The 23,739-nt window shown below is 40.5% G+C and overlaps 1 protein-coding gene across 2 annotated transcripts in view; it reads right to left on the bottom strand.

Annotated features, from left to right (window-relative positions):
• Nucleotides 1-23,739, bottom strand: part of UBP1 (upstream binding protein 1) — a 72,242-nt gene that overhangs the window by 20,552 nt on the left and 27,951 nt on the right. For both annotated transcript variants that reach the window (XM_081247304.1, XM_081247305.1), the window contains 2 exons: nucleotides 4,782-4,858; nucleotides 785-890 (listed from right to left, as the gene is read on the bottom strand). In XM_081247304.1, the coding sequence (XP_081103430.1) occupies nucleotides 785-890; nucleotides 4,782-4,858 (183 nt within the window). The remainder of the gene's footprint in view (nucleotides 1-784; nucleotides 891-4,781; nucleotides 4,859-23,739) is intronic.

The raw sequence follows: 23,739 nt of genomic DNA, 5'->3' as shown, positions 1-23,739 counted from the left end.
ATACCCTGAGAAAACCATAATTCAAAAAGAGACATGTGCCACAAGGTTCACTGCAGCTCTATTTACAATAGCCAGGACATGGAAGCAACCTAAGTGTCCATCAACAGATGAATGGATAAAGAAGATGTGGCACATACATACAATGGAATATTACTCAGCCATAAAAAGAAATGAAACTGAGTTATTTGTAGTGAGGGGGATGGACCTAGAGTCTGTCATACAGAGTGAAGTAAGTCAGAAAGAGAAAAACAAATACCATATGCTAACATATATATATGGAATCAAAAAAAATGGTTCTGATGAACCTAGGGGCAGGACAGGAATAAAGACACAGACACAGAGAATGGACTTGAGGACATGGGGAGTGGGAAGGGTAAGCTGGGACGAGGTGAGAGAGTAGCATTGACATATATACACTACCAAATGTGAAATAGATAGCTAGTGGGAAGCAGCTGCATGGCACAGGGAGATCAGCTCAGTGCTTTGTGACCACCTAGAGGGGAGGGACAGGGAGGGTGGAAGGGAGATGCAAGAGGGAACGGATATGGGGACATACGTATGCATACAGCTGATTCACTCTGTTACACAGCAGAAACTAACACAACACTGTAAAGCAATTATACTCCAATAAAGATGTTAAAATACATACATACATAAAACAACTCAAGTCACACAGGTGACTAAAACGCTCCACGCAATCACACATGGTGTGGTGCTAACGTATTAACAGGTATAGCTAAACAACTGCCTCATCTCTCCATGGTTTTCTGACGGCCACTTGTACCTAAATCGAGGAGTCTGTCTCCTGGGCGATTCCACTTCCAACCTTCAAGTTGCTGATGCTCTGTATACTGGAGCCGTCTGTCATGGAATACAACCCTTATGATGCTCTATGGAATAAGTAGGGGAAATGAGCACTTTTAAATTGTTCCAGCTAAAAAGCAGAAGTGTTTTCACTTGTTATGCATTAGCCTATAATAGAAAAACAATACAAAAACAAATTCTGCTTTAAACATTTTGTAAGTGTTTTACAAAACACTGTTTTGTTCTTGGATACCTGGGTATGGGTACAATTATTTGGTGCAAAGAATTATTACTATCTTTTTTTTAACTTTTTTTTTTTGATGTGGACCATTGTTAAAGTCTTAATTGAATTTGTTACAATATTGCTTCTGTTTTATGTTTTGGCTTTTGGCCATGAGTCATGTGGGATCTTAGCTCCCCGACCAGGGATTGAACCCACAATCCCTGCATTCGAAGGTGAAACCTCAACCACCGGACCAGCAGGGAAGTCCCGGTACAAAGAATTATAACTCAAAAATAACAAGAGCAAATAAAATGGATTCTTAGGTTAAATTTTTTTTTTTTTTTTTGCGGTATGCGGGCCTCTCACTGTTGCGGTCTCTCCCGTTGCGGAGCACAGGCTCCGGATGCGCAGGCTCAGTGGCCACGGCTCACGGGCCCAGCCACTCCATGGCATGTGGGATCTTCCTGGACCGGGGCACGAACCCGTGTCCCCTGCATCAGCAGGTAGACTCTCAACCACTGCGCCACCAGGGAAGCCCTCTTAGGTTAAATTTTTATTAAAAAATTTGATACTGTAATTCAAAATTAAGGTCCATAAAAAATTAGTAAGAATTATATTTCTATAAAGAAAACATCAGGGAATCCCCTGGTGCCCAGGTGGTTAGGGTTTTGCGCTTCCACTGCAGGGGACCCTGGGGTTTGATCCCTGGTTGGGGAACTAAGATCCCCGAGTGCTGTGAGGCACAGCCCCCCCCGAAAAAAACGTCAAGGGCAGGGGGGTAAATCTGCCCACCACCCTAAAAAGAAAACCTATATGCAAAATTCATCCTCAACTATTTAACCTGCAAGTGAGGTTATCTGAGGTAAGCAAGGGAAAAACAAACCAAAACAGATAAAACACAGGTCAACTTCATCCAAACACTCAGGCTCATTCCTAGGGAAGGCTCTAACTCGACTCCACAAACTCTAGGCCGTTCTCTGCTCTCCACCCAGCCCGCCCTCACCTCCCACAGGTTTGGGCTGCCAGCTGCTGTTCCATTCCAAGAACAGGATAACAAGTCATCAAAATGGATTCAGATACCAGATTTGCACTAATTAGTGTTTCTGACACATTTATAAATAACTGTTTCTCAGACTATGATGCAGTAAGATAATCTTATTTCCAGTAGACGCTCTGCTGGTTTGAACAGGAAATAACTTGTATCTTTAGTGCTCCTGCCTTCCGCACCCCCAAAATGCTGTCCAAGACATAGCTGATAAATATTTTGAAGGGAACCATTTAAAAGTAGAAATACTGTAATTTGAAATAGTTTAAAAAGAGGCAAAGTCAGTCATTAGGACCTCTGTGGACGCCTATAAAGGCACAGTTGCCACTCTGACCCACACCCAATTCCCCACCAGCACCCACTTCACACGGCTGCCTGCTGGCAGCAAAGCCCTCACAGAGTGATGGTGCTTGAGCCAGCGGTGGCTCCTGGTTCACATTCACCAGCAGGTTGATCTCTCAGAAGTGCAGCACAGAAAATGTCATGATTTTGATTCTTCCGTATTTAGTAAGAACCAAATCAAATCCACGAATTCAGATGAAAATAGTATGAGAATACAGGTAATAGTTTTAAGTGCTTTACTAAACCCCATTCTAGGTCAGACTAAGACATAAGACAGTACAATAAGGAATATGGAGGACCATAGTTAAGAAATGGCAAGATATAAAAGAAAACCTCTTAAATAAAACTGGAAGGGGAAAAGCTGTTATCTGGAAGTTCGGACTAAAAGGAGACAATACACCTAGAGAATCAGCCGCAGATAAAGGGGCCCTAACAATAAGATAGAAACACAACAATCAGAGAAAGCACATCACTGCATATTTTAAGCAGGTCAAGAAGTTCCAAAGCACCTTTGATCAGCAGCATTTGATCCCGAAGCCCCCCCACCCCCAACAGCAGAGTCAAAGATCATGGGGCCAGAAAATTAAACTCTAGATGGCTGCAGAGTATTTTAGGGATCCTCTAGATGAAGAAGCATGTGGTCTTTAAGAAAGTTATTCTGTAGTCTCTGGCAGTAGCAGACTGTAACTCTGAATCCCAGGCAAGCTCTCAGGATGTAACTGGATGTATTCTGGCACATCCACCAAAAATCAGGCATGTGGCTTATCAAGTGGAAGATGAAACTAAGACTTCTTAAAAAGTAACCCTGTGACTTTCACAATGACAAAAGAGTTCACCCACATCTTCCCTTAAACAATATATTACTAGGCTGAATTTTAACCAGGTGTGGTACAATTTGGCAAAGATTTGCTGGGGTGCCCAATACTTGTCTGACAATGAATGACGAGCTGGGAGCAAGACATGCTGAGAGAATCTTCAACACTGCTAAGCCTCGTAGACTCTGAAAAATGAGAGCTGTTGCTCCTTGACCAAACCATAGCTATTTGTCACTAGAGTCCAGCAGAGCATAACCAATTCAATAGGGCTTGCTCACTGGGAACAGTGCTGATGCCTTTTTAAAAGGGTGAATCTAATTAGCATTCAGGTGAGAAAGTCAACAGGAGGGAATAAAAAAAATAAGGCCATCTGACCCACCCTTTAGGGAAATGATCAAACCCACTGGTGGAACACAGACATGACAGACTCCATGTTCAGATGGCACACGTGAGAATGGGTAAGTAACCTCTCTCCTCCTGTTCTGAGAATGTTGGGAGCCCCGGAAGTCAGAAGAAACCTGGGAGCTTACTCCAGGTTGGCAAGACAAAGATCCACTGGGGACTAGAACGTCTCACAGGATTGGGAGCTTCCTGCCCCCAGGAGTGGGAGGAGTACTAAAATATCCCAAAGACTCCCAGGCCTCCAGTGCTGAGCAGCTGCTTTCTGGACAAGCCTAATTGGATAGCATTAGTACTGCTGTCCACTCCCCCACAGGCTGCCTTCCCCTTGCTCGCCCGTCTGAAAAGGGATGGGTCTTTCCGATGGAATGCCTCTCTACACTGAGGGCCCAGCAGCACTCGGGCCCCAACAGGCCTCTCTGTAGGAAGATGGAAGGACCCAGAGAACTCATCCTGCTTCTCCTTTGCTAACAGTTAGCCACAATGAAGTTTTCCCTTTTCCCAATTAAGCTTCTTCTGCAACCCTTGCCCTGTAATGCTCCAGAGTTTATGATACTGTGTGGTGCGTGACAGGTAGAGGCTAGAAGGACCCACCTTGCATGACACTGCAGGGGCCGGGGATGGGTCTGAAGACACATCCTAAAAGGAATGGGTTGGCTGCACCTCCTAGGCCTGGAATAACTGACTCTTCATTCAGATACACCAGTAGCGTGAAGAGATCAAATTTTACTTAGAGAAATTTTAAGAGGTGAAATAAAAGTTTCAAAGTAACACTTATATTTTCCCCCCACACTATCTTTTATTTTTAAAGAGAAACAGTTTCCACACTATCTTCTACTTTTAAAGAGAAACAAAGTTTTTGTTGTGGTAGTGGGTTTTTCTCCCTCCTTTAGCTGCAACCAACTTTTCTACGGCACCTTGTTTTCCAGAGGGCCTTCACGTTTACTTCACTCAGTAATTACTATAATTCCTATTTTACAGAGGAGTAAACAAAATATAGCTCAAAATAGTTTTAATATAGCCATTACTTTCTTAAAGTGATATTAAATAATTTTTTAATAACCCCTGCAACAAAAAACAAAACTCTTGCAGCAAAACTGCTTTTTTGAGTCACTGCAGTTATCTTTTAGGAATTTAAACAGATGGTCCTTACCTTTACCAGTTTTCCAGTGATCTCAGGCACATCTCCCATTTTCCGATTATCCAGCATGCGAATTTCGTAAGACTGACCTATTTTTAAAAATTGTGTATCAAAAACAATCCATATAAAGAACATCACTCTGTGTAACAAAAATTCAACTCAAACATATGACTGCCCAATATTAATTTCTAAAGAAGCAAACTCAGGTTAATCTTTCTCTTCCCTGCAAATCATATTCTTTCCTTCTTCCACTCTCAAGACTGAAGAGTTCCTCAGTCAGTTTACTTGCCTCTGTTACCCTCTCACACTCATTATCTGAGACCAATTTTTCATAACAGCTTTATTAAAGTATAACTTACATGCCATAAAATTCACCCTTTTAAAGTGTACAATTAACTGGTTTTTAGTAAATGCAGAGTTGTGCAGCCCAAACTGCTATTAATTTTAGAGCACCTTCATCATCAAAAAGAAAACTCATACCCGTGAGCAGTCCCTTCTCATCCACCCACCCCTAGCTCCTCACAACCACTCATCAATCTACTTTCTTTCTCTTGGGATTTGGTTGCTTTAGACAGTAGGTATAAATGGAATCACACAACAGGTGGCCTTTTGTGACTGGCTTTTTCACTTATAATGTTTCCAAGGTTCATCCAGGTTGTAGCACGTGTCAGTCTTTCCTATTTATGGCCAAATTATCCAACTGAATGCATACACCACACTTCGTTTATTCATTCAACAGTTGACAGACATCTGGGTTGTTTCCACTTTTTGGCTATTATGAATAATGATACTAGGAACATTTGTAGACAGGTTTTTGTGTAAACTAAGGTCAAATTTTAATCCTGGAGCTTTCTCCCCTGTGTCCAATGAACCCAACTCACATCTTGTCACTGCTCAATTAGGGTCCATAAAAAAAACACGAATAGAAACTCACACACCAATCTATTTAATTAGGAAAATAAGCTGCTGCTGCCAAAAGTTAGTAATATGCTCCAAATCCACAAAAAAGATGTTTGGATTATCTGTCATTAAATAATAAAAATGACAGCATAATTTGATATGCAGAAAATTAGTAGTAATTAAAGAGTGCTTCTAGTAACATATGAAGTTGAGGCTCTTTATAATAAAACTACCAATACCCTGCCCACACTCCACTGGGCTTACAAAAATATACAAAGAGTACAAGATCATAGGGTCAAAACATAACAGTTACCAAAATACAACTAAATCACTCCAAGGTTGGTGAAGGAAAACAACTGCTGTATACACCACTAAGGAACAGTCAAATTCATTCAACACACTGAGAGAGATTAAACTAAAAACACCCTTATGGTAAGAGAGATTTTTTAAAAAGTTAAATCTGCAGCATACTTAACAATGGATCTGAACCTGGAAAAAGAATAAACAGTAACTTCTTTAAAAACGGAAATGAATACCCAGGAGTGGTCATGAGCCCCTGCTGCCACCCTCCCAGACCCCAGGAGTGGTCACGAGCTGCTGCTGCCCCCACTGCGTGCTCCGGGGGTGTGCCTGAGCCGCTGCCAGACCAGACACCAGCCGTGGCATCCGCACACCCTGCCCCTCTCGGGGGTAATGACCAGCACACTCTGAGTAAAGAGGCAACAGGCATCCATACTAAAAACAGCCTCGTACCAAATACATTAAACACGTACAAGCTACACAGGGACCCCCACATAAACAGCCCTCTAAGACCAAAGTAGGTAACTGTTTCTCCTAAACTCACAAAGTAAGATAAACACAAGTAAAATGAAGAAGCAGAGGAACCACTCCCAGTTAAAAGACCAAGAGAATTCCCCTGAAAGAGCAAACAGTGAAGCAGACCTCTTCAGTCTAACAGACACCAATTTCAAAAAAGAGGCAATGGAAATACTGAAGGAATTAAGAAAGGCTATTGACAGAAATGCAGATTACTGTAAAAAAAAAAACAGCTAGAAACTATAAAGAGGATCCAAGAAAAAATAGAAAACTCATTTGCAGACGTGAAAGCTGAGATAAAGGCAATGAATAGCAGAAAGAATGATGCAGAAGAACAAGTGAACTGGAAGATAAAATAATGGAAACCACCCAATCAAGACAGCAGACAGAAAGCCAAATGAAAAAAAAATGAAAGCAACATAAGAGACCTATGGGATAATATAAAGCATGCCAACCTATGCATACTAGGAATTCCAGAAGAGGAAGAAAGAGAAAAGAGGACTGAAAATGTATCTGAAGAAATTATGGCTGAAAAGTTTCCAAACCTAAAAAAGGAAACAGATATCCAGGTACAGGAAGCACAGAGGGTCCCAAACAAGATAAATCCAAAACAGACCTACACCAAGACATATTATAACAAAAATAGCAAAACTTAAAGATAGAGGATTTTAAAGGCAGCAAGAGCTCATTACAAGGGAACCCCCATAAGACTATCAGCTGGTTTCTATACAGAAACGTTGCAGGCCAGAAGGGAGTGGCAAGATTTTGGGTTGGCCAAAAAATTCGTTCAGGTTTCCCCGTACCGTCTTATGGCAAAACCCAAACCAACTTTCTGGTCAACCCAATATATTCAGTTCTGAAAGGGAAAAATGTGTAACCTAGGATACTCTATCCAGCAAAATTATGATTTAGAATAGAAGAAGAGATAAAGAATTTCTCAGACAAGCAAAAACTAAAAGAATACAGCAATACTAAACCCATCCTAACGGAAATATTGAAAGGTCTTCCCTAAACAGAAATGAAGAATCTATAGGAAAGAGAAAATCACAACTGGAAAATAAATCATTTAAATCAGCCAGTACAGATTTAAAAAGATTAAAAAATTTCTGTGAAAGTGATGATAACCAAAATGAACAGCAAAAGGATAAACACGAAGATGTAAAAGAGGACATCAAAATTGTAAAATGGGGGCTTCCCTTGTGGTGCAGTGGTTAAGAATCCGCCTGCCAATGCAGGGGGCATGGGTTCGAGCCCTGGTCTGGGAGAATCCCACATGCTGCGGAGTAGCTGGGCCCGTGCGCCACAGCTGCTGAGCCTACACTCTGGAGCCCACGAGCCACAGCTGCTAAGCCCACGTGCCACAACTGCTGAGGCCTGTGCACCTGGAGCCCATGCTCCACAACGGGACAGGCCACCATGATGGGAAGCCCGTGCACCACGGCAGGGAGTGACCCCTGCTTGCCACAACTGGAGAGGGCCCGCCTGCAGCAGCAAAAATCCAATGCAGCCAAAAATAAATAAGTAAATTAATTAATTTAAAAAAATTGTAAAATGGGAGGCAGGGAAGAAAATGTAGAATTTGTTCTCCCTAAAATGTGTTTGAGCCTATATGACTATCAGTCTAAGGCAAGTAGATATAGTAAGGGGTTAACATACTTGAAAAACAGGGCTATCACAAATCAAAAACATAGAACAGATTCACAAAAACCAAAAAGAGGAGAACATAAGTATAATATCAATACAAAAGAAAATCATCAGCACACACACACACACACACGAACAAAGAAAAAGGGACAGAGAAGAAATAAAAATCAATGGGAAAATAAGGTTTAAAATGGCAATAAACATTGGGTTGGCCAAAAAGTTCCTTTGGTTTTTAAGTAAAAATAAGATACGTTTTTCATTTTCACCCACAACTTTATTGAATAATGTATTCACCATTCTCTTCCACTACCTTCTGCCATTTTTCAGGAAACTTCATAATTCCATCTTTGCAAAACTTTTTATCTTTTGGAGTAAAGAACTGCTCCAGATGCCTTTTATAGTCTTCCAGGGAATTGACCTTTTTTCCATGAAGAGAATTTTGTAAAGACCAAAATAAATGGAAATCTGAAGGTGCAATGTCTGGTGAATAGGGCAGATGAATCAGAACTTCCCAGCCAAGCTGTAACAGTTCTTGTCTGGTCATCAAAGAAACATGCGGTCTTACGTTATCCTGATGGAAGATTATGTGTTTTCTGTTGACTAATTCTGGACTCTTTTTGTCAAGTGCTGCTTTCAGTTGGTCTAACTGGGAGCAGTACTTGTTAGAATTAATCGTTTGGTTTTTTGGAAGGAGCTCATAATAGAGGATTCCCTTTAATCCCACCATATACATAATATCACCTATTTGGATGAAGACCGGCCTTTGGTGGGGCTGGTGGTGATGGTTCATTTTGCTTTCCCCACGATCTCTTCCATTCCACATTATTGTACAGTATCCATTTTTCATTGCCTGTCACATTTTGTTTTAAAAACAGAATGGTTGTGTTACGTTTAAGTAGAGAATTGCATGCGGAAATACGGTCAAGAAGTTTTTTTTTTTGCTTAACTTATGTGCAACCCAAACATCAAAGTGATAAACATAACCAAACTGGTGCAGATGATTTTCAATGCTCTATTTGGATATTTTGCTTATGTCGACTATCTGCTGTGTAGTATAACATTGATTGTTCTCAATGAATACCTCAATTTGATCGCTATCAACCTCAATCTCTCTACCTGACCGTGGAATAACATCCAGCAAGAAATCTCCAGCACGAAACCTCACAAACCACTTTTGACATGTTCAGTCAGTCACAGCACCTTCTCCATACACTTCACAAATTTTTTTTTTGCGTTTCAGTTGCGTTTTTACCTTTCTTGAAATGATAAACCATAATATGCTGAAAATGCTGTTTTCTTCCATCTTCAATATTAAAATAGCTACACAAAAATTCACCAATTTTGATGTTTTTTTTAATGCACGCTGATATGACAGCTGTCACAATAGAGTCTAACAAAATTGTTTCAAGTGAAGTTAAAGATAACTATGCAATACTAAAGCCAGCTTACAGAAAAAAAGCAAATGAACTTTTGCCCTAACCCAGTACATAGCTATCAATAATTACCTTAAATGTCAATGGACTAAATGTTTCAATCAAAAGACAAAGAGTGGCATATTGGGTTAAAAAATAAGAGGCTACAATGTGCTGCCTACAAGAGACCCACTTTGGGCAAAGGACACACACAGATTTAAAGTAAGGGGATGGAAAAAGATACTTCATGCAAACGGAAATGATAAGAGAGTGGGGGTCACAATACTCATAGCAGAAAAAATAGACTTTAAAACAAAGGCCATAAAGAAAGATAAAGAAAGACACTATATAATGATAAAAGAATCAATACAAGAGGATTTTACTTAATAAAGGAACACTTAATAAAGGAACACCCAAATATATAAAACAAAGACTAACCAGACATAAAGGGAGAAACTGACAATACAACAATTTAACACCCCACTGACATCAATGAACATATCTTCTAGACAGAAAATCAATAAGGCAACAGAGATCCTAAATGATACAAGTTAGACGTAATTGATATTTTCAGGACATTACATCTGAAAAATCCAGAATACACATTCTTTTCAAGTGCACGTGGAACATTCTCTAGGACTGACCACATACTAGGGCACAAAACAAGCCTCAACAAATTTAAGAGTATAGGAATTATCTTAAGCATCTTTTCTGACAACAACGGCAGGAAACTAGAAATAAACTACAGAAAAAGAAATGAGAAAAAAAAACACGATTACATGGAGACAAAACAACATGGTACTAAAAAAACAATAGGTCAATGATGAAATCAAAGAGGAAATTAGAAAATACCTTAAGACAAATGACAATGAAAACACAACCATACAAAATCTATGGGATGCAGCAAAAGCAGTTCTTAGAGGGAAGTTCACAGCAATACAGGCCTTCCTCAAGAAACAAGAAAAATCTCAAACAACCTAAATTATCACTTAAAAGAATTAGAAAAAGAAGAACAAACAAAACCTAAAGTCAGCAGAACGAAGAAAATAATAACTATCAGAGAGGAAATAAATTAAGAAGAAAATAAAAAATAGAAAAAAAATTCAATAAAACCAAGAGCCGGTTCTTTGAAAGGATAAACAAGACTGACAAACTGCTAGCCAAGCTCAACAAGAAGAAAAGAGATAGAACCCAAATAAACAAAGTAACAAATGAAAAAGGAGGCTTAACAACTGATACTGCAGAAATACAAAAAACCGTAAGGGAATACTATGAATAATTACATGGCAACAAATTCGACAACCTAGAAGAAATGGAGACGTTTCTAGAAACATACAGCCCACAAACACTGAATCAAGAAAAAATAGATAATTTGAACAGATAGAAGTGAAACAGAATCTATAATAATAATAAAAAAAAACTCCCTATGAACAAAGTCCAGGACCAGATGGCTTCTACCAAACATATAAAGAAGAACTCATACCTATCCTTCTCAAACTCTTCCAAAAAAACTGAAGAGGGGGGAACACTCCCAAGTGCATTCTATGAAGCCACCATCATCCTGATACCAAAACCAAAGACACCACGAAAAAAGAAAATTACAGGCCAGTATCTTTGATGAATATAGATGCAAAAATTCTCAACAAAATATTAGCAAACCGAATCCAACAACACATAGAAAGGATTATATACCATGATCAAGTTGGATTCATTCCAGAGTTACAAGGATGGTTCAACATATGAGAATGAATCAATGTGATATACCACATCAACAAAAGACAAAAGCCACATGATCATCTCAAAAGACACAGAAAAAGCATTTGACAAAATTCAATATCCATTCATGATAAAAAAACAACTCTTACCAAAGTGGATACAGAGGAAACATATCCCAACATAATAAAAGCCATTTATGACAAACCCACAGCCAATACTCAATGGTGAAAAGCTGAAAGCCTTCCCGCTAAAATCTGGAACAAGACAAGGATGCTCATTCTCACCACTCCTATTCAACATAGTATTGGAAGTCCTAGCCACAGCAATCAGACAAGAAAATGAAACAAAAGGTATCCAGATTGGACAGGAAGAGGTACAACTGTCACTGTATGCAGATGACATGATACTATATATAGAAAACCCTAAGGACTCCACACAAAAACTACTAGATCTAATAAATGAATTCAGCAAAATATCAGGATACAAGATTATCATTCAGAAATCAGTTGCATTTCTTTACACCAACAATGAAATGTCAGAAAGAGAACGTAAAAAAACAATACCTTTTAAAATTGCAACCCCCAAAATAAAATACCTATGAATAAACCTGACCAAAGAGGTGAAAGACTTATACGTTGAGAACTATAAAACATTAATAAAGGAAAGTGAAGATGATTCAAAGAAATGGGAAGATATCTCATGCTCTTGGATTTGAAGAATATTGTTAAAATGGCCATATTACCCAAAGCAATCTACAGATTTAATGCAATCCCCATCAAATTACCCATGACGTTTTTCACAGAACTAGAACAAGTAATCCTCAACTGATATGGAACCATAAAACATCCAGAATTGCCAAAGCAATCCTGATGAAAAAGAGCAAAGAGGAGGCATAACCATCCCAGACTTCAGACACTACTACACAGCTACAGTAATCAGTGTTGTATTGCCACAAAAGCAGACATATAGACCAACAGAACAGAATAGCGAGCCCAGAAATAAACCCACACACCTACGGTTAATTAACCTTCGACAAAGGAGGCAAGAATATAAAATGGAAAAAAGACAGGCTCTTCAGCAAGTGGTGTTGGGAAGCTGGACAGCCGTATGTAAATCAAAGAAGTTGAACACACCCTCTCACCATACGCAAAAATAAACTCAAATGGCTTAAAGACTTAAAAGACATGACACTATAAAACTCCTAGAAGAGAACATAGGCAAAACATTCTCTGACATAAATCATACCAATATTTCTTAGGTCAGTCTTCCAAGGCAATAGAGATAAAAATAAAAATGAGACCGAATCAAACTTACAACGTTTTGCACAGCAAAGGAAACGATAAACAAAACGAAAAGACCACCTACAGAATGGGAGAAAATATCTGCCAACAATGCGACAGGGTCTTAATTTCCAAAATGTACAAATAGCTCGTAAAACTGAACACCAAATTTACAAACAACCCAATCAAAAAATCAGCAGACCTACAGAGACATTCCTCCAAAGAAGAAATACAAATGGCCAGTAGGAACATGAAAAGATGCTCAACATAACTAATTATTAGAGACATGCAAATCAAAACTACAATACGGTACCACCTCACACAAGTCAGAATGGCTATGATTACAAAGTCTACAATTAACAAATGCTGCAGAGGGTGTGGAGAAAAGGGAACCCTCCTACACTGTTGGTGGGAATGTAAGCTGCTACAGCCACTATGGTAAACAGTATGGACATTCATCAGAAAATTGAAAATAGAATTACCATATGATCCAGCAATCCCACTCCAGGGCATATATCCAGACAAAACTATAATTCAAAAAGATAAAGGCACCCCTATGTTCATAGCAGCACTATTCATAATAGCCAAGACGTGGAAACAACCTAAATGTCCACTAACAGACGAACTGATAAAGAAGATGTGGTAAATAGATAAAATACAATACTACTCAGCCATAAAAAAGAACAAAATAATGCCACTTGCAGCAACATGGATGCAACTAGAGATTATCATACTAAGTGAAGTAAGTCAGAAAGAGAAAAACAAATACCATCTGATATCACTTACATGTGGAATCTAAAATATGACACAGGGGACTTCCCTGGTGGTCCAGTGGTTAAGACTTTGCCTTCCAATGCAGGGGGTGTGGGTTCAATCCCTGGTCAGGGAGCTAGGATCCCACATGCCTCGCGGCCAAAAAACCAAAACATAAAACAGAAGCAATATTGTAATAAATTTAATAAAGACTTTTTTTTTTTTTTTAAATAAGACCTCCGCCGGGTCTTTGTAGTGGCATGTGGGCTCTTTTAGTTGGGGCATGCAAACTCTTAGCTGTAGCATGTGGGATGTAGTTCCCTGACCAGGGATCGAACCCAGGTCCCTTGCATTGGGAGCATGGAGTCTTAGCCATTGGACCACCAGGGAAGCCCCAATAAAGACTTTAAAAAATGACACAAATGAACCTATCTATGCAAGAGAAACAGAATAACGGACATAGAGAACAGACTAGTGGTTGCCAAGGGGGACGGCAGTGGGAGAGGGAGGGATTGGGAGTTTGGGATTAGCAGATATAAACTAGTATATATAGAATGGATAAACAACAAGGTCCTACTGTATAGCACAGGGAACTACGTTCAATATCCTGTGATAAACCATGACGGAAAAGAATATGAAAAAGAATGTATATGTGTGTGTGTGTGTGTGTAACTGTATAACTTTACTGTACAGCAGTATTTAACACAACATTGTAAATCAACTATACTTCAATTTAAAAAGTTAAAAAATAAAAAAGATTTTTTAAAAGCAAATGAATAGATATCATTGATAAATACACCATTACATATCTGAAATTACACTCAACCTCAAGAATTTAGGACACAAAAATTAACAAAATGTTTGTGCTGATTATCAGATCAACAAAAAAATGTTTAATTAATTTAAAAAATCAAGTGGGTAAAGATGGGGGAGAAATAAGCACATAAAATGTGGGGAAATGTAAACTGATAAACTCTTTCTGAAAGATAGTCTGCCTGCACCTGTTAACAAGTTAAATACTGCATCTTTCGACTCAGGGATTCTGATTAGCAAGAGGGGGAATATTTGCACCTCACATTAGTCACAGAGGGCTAATCTCCCTAGTATCAAAGGAAAAGAACTCTTACAAAATTGCTAACAAATGCCCAACAACCCTAGCAGAAAATGAACAAATGACATGAACATGTACTTCACACAAAAGAAGGAAAGCCAACAGTTCTTAAACATACATATATATATTTTTTCGGTACACGGGTCTCTCACTGTTGTGGCCTCTCCCATTGAGGAGCACAGGCTCCAGACGCACAGGCTCAGCGGCCATGGCTCACGGGCCCAGCCGCTCCGCGGCATGTGGGATCTTCCCGGACCGGGGCACGAACCCATGTCCCCTGCATTGGCAGGCGGACTCTCAACCACTGCGCCACCAGGGAAGCCTGTTCTTAAACATATTAAAAGACATTCGAGGGCTTCCCTGGTGGCACAGTGGTTAAGAATCCGCCTGCCAAGGCAGGGGACACGGGTTCGAGCGCTGGTCTGGGAAGATACCACATGCCACGGAGCAACTAACCCCATGTGCCACAACTACTGAGCCCGCACACCTAGAACCCAAGCTCCGTAACAACTGCAACTCGCCACGACTAGAGAAGGCCTGCGCGCAGCAATGAAGACCCAACACAGCCAAAAATAAATTTATTTATTTTAAAAAGAAAGAAAAAGACATTCGACGTCTCGGAATTCCCCGGTGGTCCAGCAGTTAGGACACCGTGCTTCCACTGCCAGGATGCCGGGTTACATCCCTGGTCAGGGAGCTAATAAGATCCCGCAATAAGCGACACACGGCCAAGAAAAAAAAAAAGACATTCAGACATTTGAACTCCATCAGAGACATGCATGATAAAGCCACATTGAAATGGCTTTTCACCTATCAGATTAGCATGAATCTCTCAGTTTGAGATGTCGTGGCTAAAGGGAAACAGTCACTCTCATCTATGGACAGTAGAGGTGGAGATGGTTTAAGAAGCAGTTGTCACTCTGGAGAGATTCTGAAGGTAGAGCCTATGTATTTTCTGGTATATTAATTAAAGTGTGAGAGAAAGAGCAGCTGAGGGTTACTCCAGATTTTTGGCTAAGGAACTTCCTGACATGGGGAAGATCACAAGAAGCAGATCTGAGAGAGAAAATCAAGGAGTGCGATTGCATACATTTTATCAAGTTGATTTATAAATCTGAGAATAACCCAAAGAAAAGCAGTCTGTGAGATGGGAGGTGGACCAAATGCACAAGGAGGGAGGGAGAACTTCTCTCGCCAGGATTCCATTGTGGTCCTCAAAAACTCAAAATTCTAAGGATTGAAAAGATCAAAGGAAGAAATCTCAATGTGCCTTATATTCTTTTGTATTATTTTTCCTCCTCAACCTTAGGATATTTCTGTGCTCAATATAAAGTTCAATCTGCTTCCACGAACAGATCTAAGGCTTGGCTGCTTCTGTATTAAAGCACTATAGATTTTTATTCTTCTGAAGTCAAAAGCAGGTTTTGAAAAAAGGCTCTGTAACACTTATTATGCTTCAAATGATTTCCCTCTTGGAAACTATGTATGTCCTAGCTTTCTTCCTTCTTCAGTTTTATCCCATGTCTCTCACTATTTAGAAATCCCTCCCCACCAAGTTTTACTCAATGGCAATATCCACTGATATACTACCAGACTTTTATTGGTTCAATTTCTCCTTCTATTTGATCCCCCTCCATAATTCTCCTAATAAAACAACTTCCTGAAATGTTAGTCTAGGTTCCAAATGAAATATTAAAAAGTCCCACTACCAACGAAGTATAAAGTTAACACAAACTGCAATACTCTAAAAGTTACTAGTCCTATTTTTAGCTTTATCTTCTGAATTTACCTGTCACGTTTGGATTTGTTTACTCCTTTCTTGGCTTAGAAAAGCAAAAGCACTGACAGAATTGAAAAATATAAGTGCTACGAGTTCATGTCCCCACCTACCTTTGAATATAGAGTGTAAGATGGACTCCAGAGCAAAATGGAGCCCAAGGTGTGAAAGATCCACTTTGGTTAAGTTCAAAGCATTTATTTCTAAGGTCCTAATACAGAACTTTAATCTATAACAAGAACCAAAGCTAACCTCAAGGAAATCTACCACAGTGTAAAATGAACTTACCAAAAAATATATTTTCTTTTTTGAAGCGTCAATTATTTAACAGTATTTTTAATCCAATAGACATGCTACTTTATTTCCTAGGACCTAAAACTTGTTTGCAAGGTAGCTGATACTGGTTAATTAACAGGGTGCTCCAAGTAGAATTTGGCCTCCATATGAACAGGTATTTCTGATCTAATAGCAGCAATAAGCTGATCTGGAATAAATCAACGGTTTAAGATCAGAAGTCTCACTCATGGGACTTCCCTGGTGGCAAAGAGGTTAAGAATTCGCCTGGCAATGCAAGGGACATGGACTCGATCCCTGGTCCAGGAAGATCCCACATGCCACAGAGCAGCTAAGCCCATGCACCACAACTACTGAGCCCACATGCCCTAGAGCCTGTGCACCGCAACTAATGAAGCCTGCATGCTCTAAGGCCTGTGTGCTGCAACTACTGAGCCCACGTGCTGCAACTACTGAGCCCACGTGCTGCAACTACTGAAGCCTGTGCGCCTAGAGCCCATGGTCCACAACAAGAAAAGCCACTGCAATGAGAAGCCCACGCACCTCAATAAAGAGTAGCCCCCGCTCGCCGCAACTAGAAAAAGCCTGTGCACAGCAACAAAGACCCGACACGGCCAAAATATAATAATAAATTAAATAAATAAAAATGAATAGTAAGATATTCCTATTTTAAAAAACCCCCAAAACAAGAAGTCGTGTCACTCATATCATGGTGGGGAAGCATCATGGATTCAGCTGGGGCTACTGGACAAGGGGCAGCCTATTCCAGCCAGATCCCTGCCCAAAGGGATAGGCAACTGCTTACTCCCCTTTCTGTGGCTCCATATTGGGACTACAGTTTTTTTACTCCACAAAGTTAGAGGTTTAGGGACCTCCCTGGTGGTCCAGTGGTTAAGAATCTGCCTTCTAATGCAGGCGACGTGGGTTCGATCCCTGGTCAGGGAATTAAGACCCCACATGCTATGGGGCAACTAAGCCCGTGTGCTCCAGAGTCTGCACACCACAACTAGAGAGCCCACATGCCACAACGAAAGATCCCGCATGCCGCAACTAAGACCCGATGCAGCCAAATAAATAAATAAATAAATATTTAATAATAATTTTTTTTAAAGTTAGAGGTTTAAGTTTTCTCAGTACCTAAGAGCTGAGAAGGACAGCTGCCCAGGCATAACCAGGAAAACACAAATACAGCTTTTAAACTCTGTACTTCTATCATTCAAAACAGTACAAAAACCGACACTCTAAAGCATCAGTACTTGTTCCAATTTCTACCTGACTGATGAAGTTAAGACTACACAGAATTATATTTCTTTATGTTACACAATGGTATTACACAATGGCAAATATTCTTTAGCAACAGCTGCTCCGGAGGCAGAAGGTGAGCAATGAGCTTGAAGGGGAGGCTACTAGGAGTGACCAAGCTATGCCCTAAGAATGGCTACAGCCCTACCTATGTGTCAACGCTCCTCTGAGGAAATCTGTCTATAAGAAGTGGTGGTGAGGGGACGCTCACATATTTGCCTGAATATTCAAAGTAATAAAAAACTGAAGCATGGTCCCCAGACCAGCAGCATCGGCATCACTTGGAAACTCGTCAGAAATACAAATTCTCCAGCCCCACTCCAGACCCACTGACTCAGAAACTCTGTCAGTCATGTTTGACAAGCCTTCTAGGTGATCCCAACGCATGCTGTTGTTGGAGACGACTGCTCTGTGCAAAGCTACAAATATCCAGTCAGTCAATGCTGTTTCTAGCACAAAGCATTCGGGACCTTCTCCTGGGAATAACTTGCCTATGCCAAAATTAAAAACTAAGTCATTCTAAAGCTGTTTAAAGTAAATTCCATTATGATTCCTTTATAAGTAACCAAAATTCATTAAATAGTCATTTATTATTTGACAGGATTGTAAATCCTATAACAGTCTAGCATAGCTCTCACTCCAATACACACAAATGCTCCACAAATCCACTTATCCTCATATATGTTCATTACACATGTATATACAGTCCATATATTTGAATATACATGTATGTACACATTTACACACACACACACACACACTCATGCGTGCAAGGGCTCAGGGTTCATTAGATGCCCATTTCAAGACCCAGCTTTGACTGGGCCTTCAGAGATAAGCTAGGAGGCAGTAAGTACTATAGTATGCAGAGTGTTTCTGTCTAAAATCTTAAGAGTAAATGACAGCCACACTATGGAAACAGCTCTGATACACAATAGTAGCTCATTATGCACCACTTTGGAGATCGTCTACATAGTACACATTTGCCTTGGTTGATGGGTTAGTTTCCTATTGCTGCTGTAACAAATTTCCACAAACTCAGCAGCTTGAAACTATGCAAATTTATTATCACATAGTTCTAGAGTTCAGAAGTCTAGAACGGGTCTAGTGGGCTAAAATGAAGCTGTCAGCAGGCTGCATTCCTTCTGGAAGCTGTAGGGGAAAATCTACTTCCTTGACTTTATCTACTTCTTGAAGTAGCTTACATCCATTAGTTTGTGGCAGTCTTCCTTCATCTTCAAATCTCCCTGACTCCTGACTCTCCTGCCTCCTTCTTTCACTTTTAAGGACCCTTGTGATTTCACTGGGCCACCTGGATAATCCAGGATAATCTCTCCATCTCAACAGCCTTAATTAAATAATATCTGCAAAGTGCCTTTTGGTATAAGGTTAAAATATTCACAGGTTTTGGGGATTAGGATACGAACATCTTCGAGGCACCATTATTCTACGTGCCACAGTTGCTAAGCAGTGCAAACATGTTACTTCTACAGTTCAAAACTCTGCTACAGGGGGACTTCCCTGGTGGTCAATATTGTTAAGAATCTGTCTTCCAATGCAGGGGACGTGGGTTTGATCCCTGGTTGGGGAACTAAGATCCCACATGCCACAGGGCAACTAAGCCTGCCTGCTCTAGAGCCTGCATGCCACAACTAGAGAGCCCGCACGCTGCAATGAAAGATCCCGTATGCCACAACTAAGACCCAATGCAGCCAAATAAATAAATATTAAAACAAACAACAAACAAACAAACTCTGCTACAGGCTCATTTAAAAGATTGTAGGGACTTCCCTGGTGGCGCAGTGGTTAAGAATACGCCTGTCAATGAAGGGGACATGGGTTCGAGCCCCGTTCCGGGAAGATCCCGCATACCTCGGAGCAACTAAGCCCGTGCACCACAACTACTGAACCTGTGCTCTAGATTCCACAAGCCACAACTACTGAAGCCCGTGCTCCTAGAAGCCGCTCTGCAACAGAAGAAGCCACTGCACCACAACGAACAGTAGCCCCGCCCCACCTGCCGCAACTAGAGAAAGCCCGCGTGCAGCAACAAAGACCCAATGCAGCCAAAATAAATTAAAAAAAAAAAAAAGATTGTAATCATACTTGCCAACAAACCTGGCAAAAGTCCTGAGTCATTACACAGGTATCTAGGCCCAGGGTTGTATTCTAACCATTTGTAAAAATTGCTCATCTGTCTGCCATAGGAAACTAACACATCAGCCAAGGTCTAACCACTTGGTTCTCCAGTACAATCAGAAACCATTAAAGCTATCTAGTTATAAATAATAGTAACAGCAGAAAAGGCTAGTGTTGTGCTTCCTATGTGCTGGCCACCTTATAAGTGCATTACACATATTAACTCAACTCAGCTACCTTAGGTGGGGGTTATTTTATTAAAGGAACTTGCCTGGACAAGCAGGTGGTGTAATGGGATCTAAACACAGGCAGCCTGGCCCCAGAGACAGCTAATGACAACCCCTCACTGCTGCCCTCTACCTCTCACCCAGCTACATGCAGAAAAACATTTAAATCACCAGTCACTGTAAAGAGTTGACACGTTTAAAAGGAACAAAAAGGTATGTGAATAATGTGTGTAAAGACATCCCATATGCAGCAGAGGTGCATATATCCTGGGCAGTTCTATCTCATTCTTCCACCAGGCATTACTTTAGGGATGGAAGCTCTCTCTTAAATTTCATCCTTTAGTGACAAGATCATTATGTTCACCACAACTATGCTTAAGCATATAATTCAGTCATCACAGAATAAGTTTATTGGAATAAATAAAATATTAATGATACAATACTTTTGTTATACAAAGGGTATCATTTAACAGGATTACAATCTTCTTAGGTGTCTAAAAAGGGTTCTAATTCAATGGCTACTTGGGCCCAGCGAGCAGAAGAGTTTTATTGTATACTCTTTCATACCTTCTGAACTTTGAACCATGTATATAAATCATTTAGTTACACTGTTAAATTTTAAATGGTGACCATTTAGAAAACACTGGAACTATTCTAGTAAAGAGACTCAGTGGTTAAGAAAATGAGATTTGGAATTAGAAATCTCTGGGTTTAAGTCCCTATAAAAAGTATGGTCAATCTAAAAAGATAACTGTAGGAAAAAACTACTCCCTCTAAAGCTTTAATATAAAGTGGGGATAACTGTGCTTTCACTGTCACTATTATTTCCAAGTAACAGAGAAAAAAGTGACTGCTTAATTTCCCTCTCACTTATTATAATGAGTGGGGAAGCTTAAAAGGAATTAAAACTTGTGCTGATGAAGAACAACTTCAAGTGCCCTATCTAATCCCTTCTTTATAAAGCTTTTGTATCCATTTTTGATAAACAAGGCAACAGTGCCATGATGAGTCATTTTCCCTTGGTGGAGGTGAAGAGTTCATTTGAAGATAAGAAAATTAACTCATGAGTAAATCTGAATAAAAATCTAACTACTAAGAACAGGAAGACTAAAGAGTAAATTATGTCAATACTTAACACACTATCAAAGCTGATGCACAGATGACACTATACTAAAATGGGTCACTGAGACACATTTTACATACTTTGCAGAAACTTCCCAGGGCAATGTCACCCAGCTAAAAAATATCCATGGAATTTTACTGGAATTCCTAGATAAAAATCAATCATTTTTATTTTCCATATCTATGCCTGATTCTCTTTACACTATATATTTCAGGAAAGGCTTCTATAAAAAAAATCAAAACTGTACATGCGCTACTTAGAATGTTTCCTTTTGAAAAGTGAGTCTGATCAACTTAAGATACTCTGCTGGGGGATCGGATCAAGATGGCAGAGGAATAGGACGTGGAGCTCACCTTCTCCCACAAATACATCAAAAATACATCTACAACCTAGAGACTGTCCTACAGAGTGAAGTAAGTCAGAAAGAGAAAAACAAATACCGTATGCTAACACATATATACAGAATCTAAAAAAAAAAAGAAAATTAAAAAGAAAATGGTCAGAAGAACCTAGGGGCAAGACGGGAATAAAGATGCAGACCTACTAGAGAATGGACTTGAGGATACGGGGAGAGGGAAGGGTAAGCTGGGACAAAGTGAGAGAGTGGCATGGACATATATACACTACCAAACGTAAAATAGATAGCTAGTGGGAAGTAGACGCTAGCACAGGGAGATCAGCTCGGTGCTCTGTGACCACCTAGAGGGGTGGGCTAGGGAGGGTGGGAGGGAGGGAGACGCAAGAGGGAAGAGATATGGGGATATATGTGTATGTATAGCTGATTCACTTTGTTATAAAGCAGAAACTGACACACCATTGTAAAGCAATTATACTCTAATAAAGATGTTAAAAAAAATACATCTACACGCGGAATGCTTCTCACAGAACATCTACTGGATGCTGGCAGAAGGACTCAGGCTTCCAAAAGGGCAAGAAAATCTCCACATAACTGGGTAGGGCCAAAAAAAAAAGAAACAGAAAGAGAGAAATGAATCAGGACAGGACCTATGCCCCTGGGAGGGAGCTGTGAAAGAAGAAAGGTTCCTGCACCCTGGGAAGTCCCCTCACTGCCTGGGAGATCAGCTGGGACAGAGGGGGAAGTTCGGAGCCTTGGAGGGGAGCACAGCAACCGGTTTGTGCAGGGCAAAGTGGAGAGAGACCTGCACAGATGGTTGGTGCAACAGAGCAGCACTCCCCAGCCTGAGACACTCATCCGCTGGGTCGGGTGGGGGCTGGGTGCTGAGGCTCAGGCTTTGGAGGACAGACCCGGAGAAGAGGATTGGGGTTGGCTGTGTGGAGAAGGCCTGAGGGGGCTAGGGTGTGGTGAGCCACAACCAAGGGAGTCCAGGAAGAAGCCTGGGCCTGCCAGAGAGGCAAGGCACCATTGTGGGGGGCACGCAAGGAGAGGGGTGGGCCGCCACAGAAGCTTCTTTCTCCGTGCCCACTCTCAGACAGCAGGGCACCACCTACACGAGCTCTGGGGGCAGGTGCAAGACGCCACTGCCATCTCGGAATCCAGAGGCGGACACGGATCACTGCCGCCACGGAGCGTCCTGCGACTGAGCAGCAAACGCTGTCCCCTTTTGAAGAAAAGATAACCCAAATAAACAAAATAACAAATGAAAAAGGAGAAATCTCAACTGATACCGCAGAAATACAAAAAAAATAAGAGAACACTATGAACAATTATATGCCAAAAAATTTGACAACCTAGGAGAAATGGACAACTTTCTAGAAATGTACAGCCCACAAAAACTGAATCAAGAAGAAACAGATAATGTGAACACACTGATCACTAGAAGTGAAATAGAAACTGTAATAAAAAAACTTCCTACAAATAAAAGTCCAGGACCTGTTGGCTTCACAGGTGAATTCTACCAAACATACGAAAAAGAACTTATACTGATTCTTCTCAAACTCTTCCAAAGACTGAAGAGGAGGGAACACTCCCAAAGACATTCTATGAAGCCACCATCACCCTGATACCAAAACCAGACAAAGATACCACCAAAAAGAAAATTACAGGCCAATATCTTTGATGAATATAGATGAAAAATTCTCAACAAAACATTAGTAAACCAAATCTAACAACACATAAAAAAGATCATACACCACGATGAAGTGGGATTCATCCCAAGTTCACAAGAATGGTCCAACATACGCAAATGAAACAGTGTAATACAGCATATTAACAAAAGAAAAGTCAAAAACCACGTGATCATCTCAAAAGATGCCAAAAGAACATTTGACAAAATTCAACATCCATTCATGATAAAAACTTTTACCAGGGGCTTCCCTGGTGGCGCAGTGGTTGAGAGTCCGCCTGCCGATGCAGGGGACACGGGTTCGTGCCCTGGTCCGGGAAGATCCCACATGCCACGGAGCTGTTAGGCCCGTGAGCCATGGCCATTGAGCCTGTGCGTCCGGAGCCTGTGCTCTGCCACAACAGTGAGAGGCCCACGTACCGCCAAAAAAAAAA

This window comes from Mesoplodon bidens, assembly GCF_964165515.1.
Source record: "Mesoplodon bidens genome assembly, chromosome: 10".
NCBI classification, from domain to species: Eukaryota; Metazoa; Chordata; class Mammalia; order Artiodactyla; family Ziphiidae; genus Mesoplodon; species Mesoplodon bidens.
This window is presented reverse-complemented; position numbering and strand designations above follow the sequence as displayed.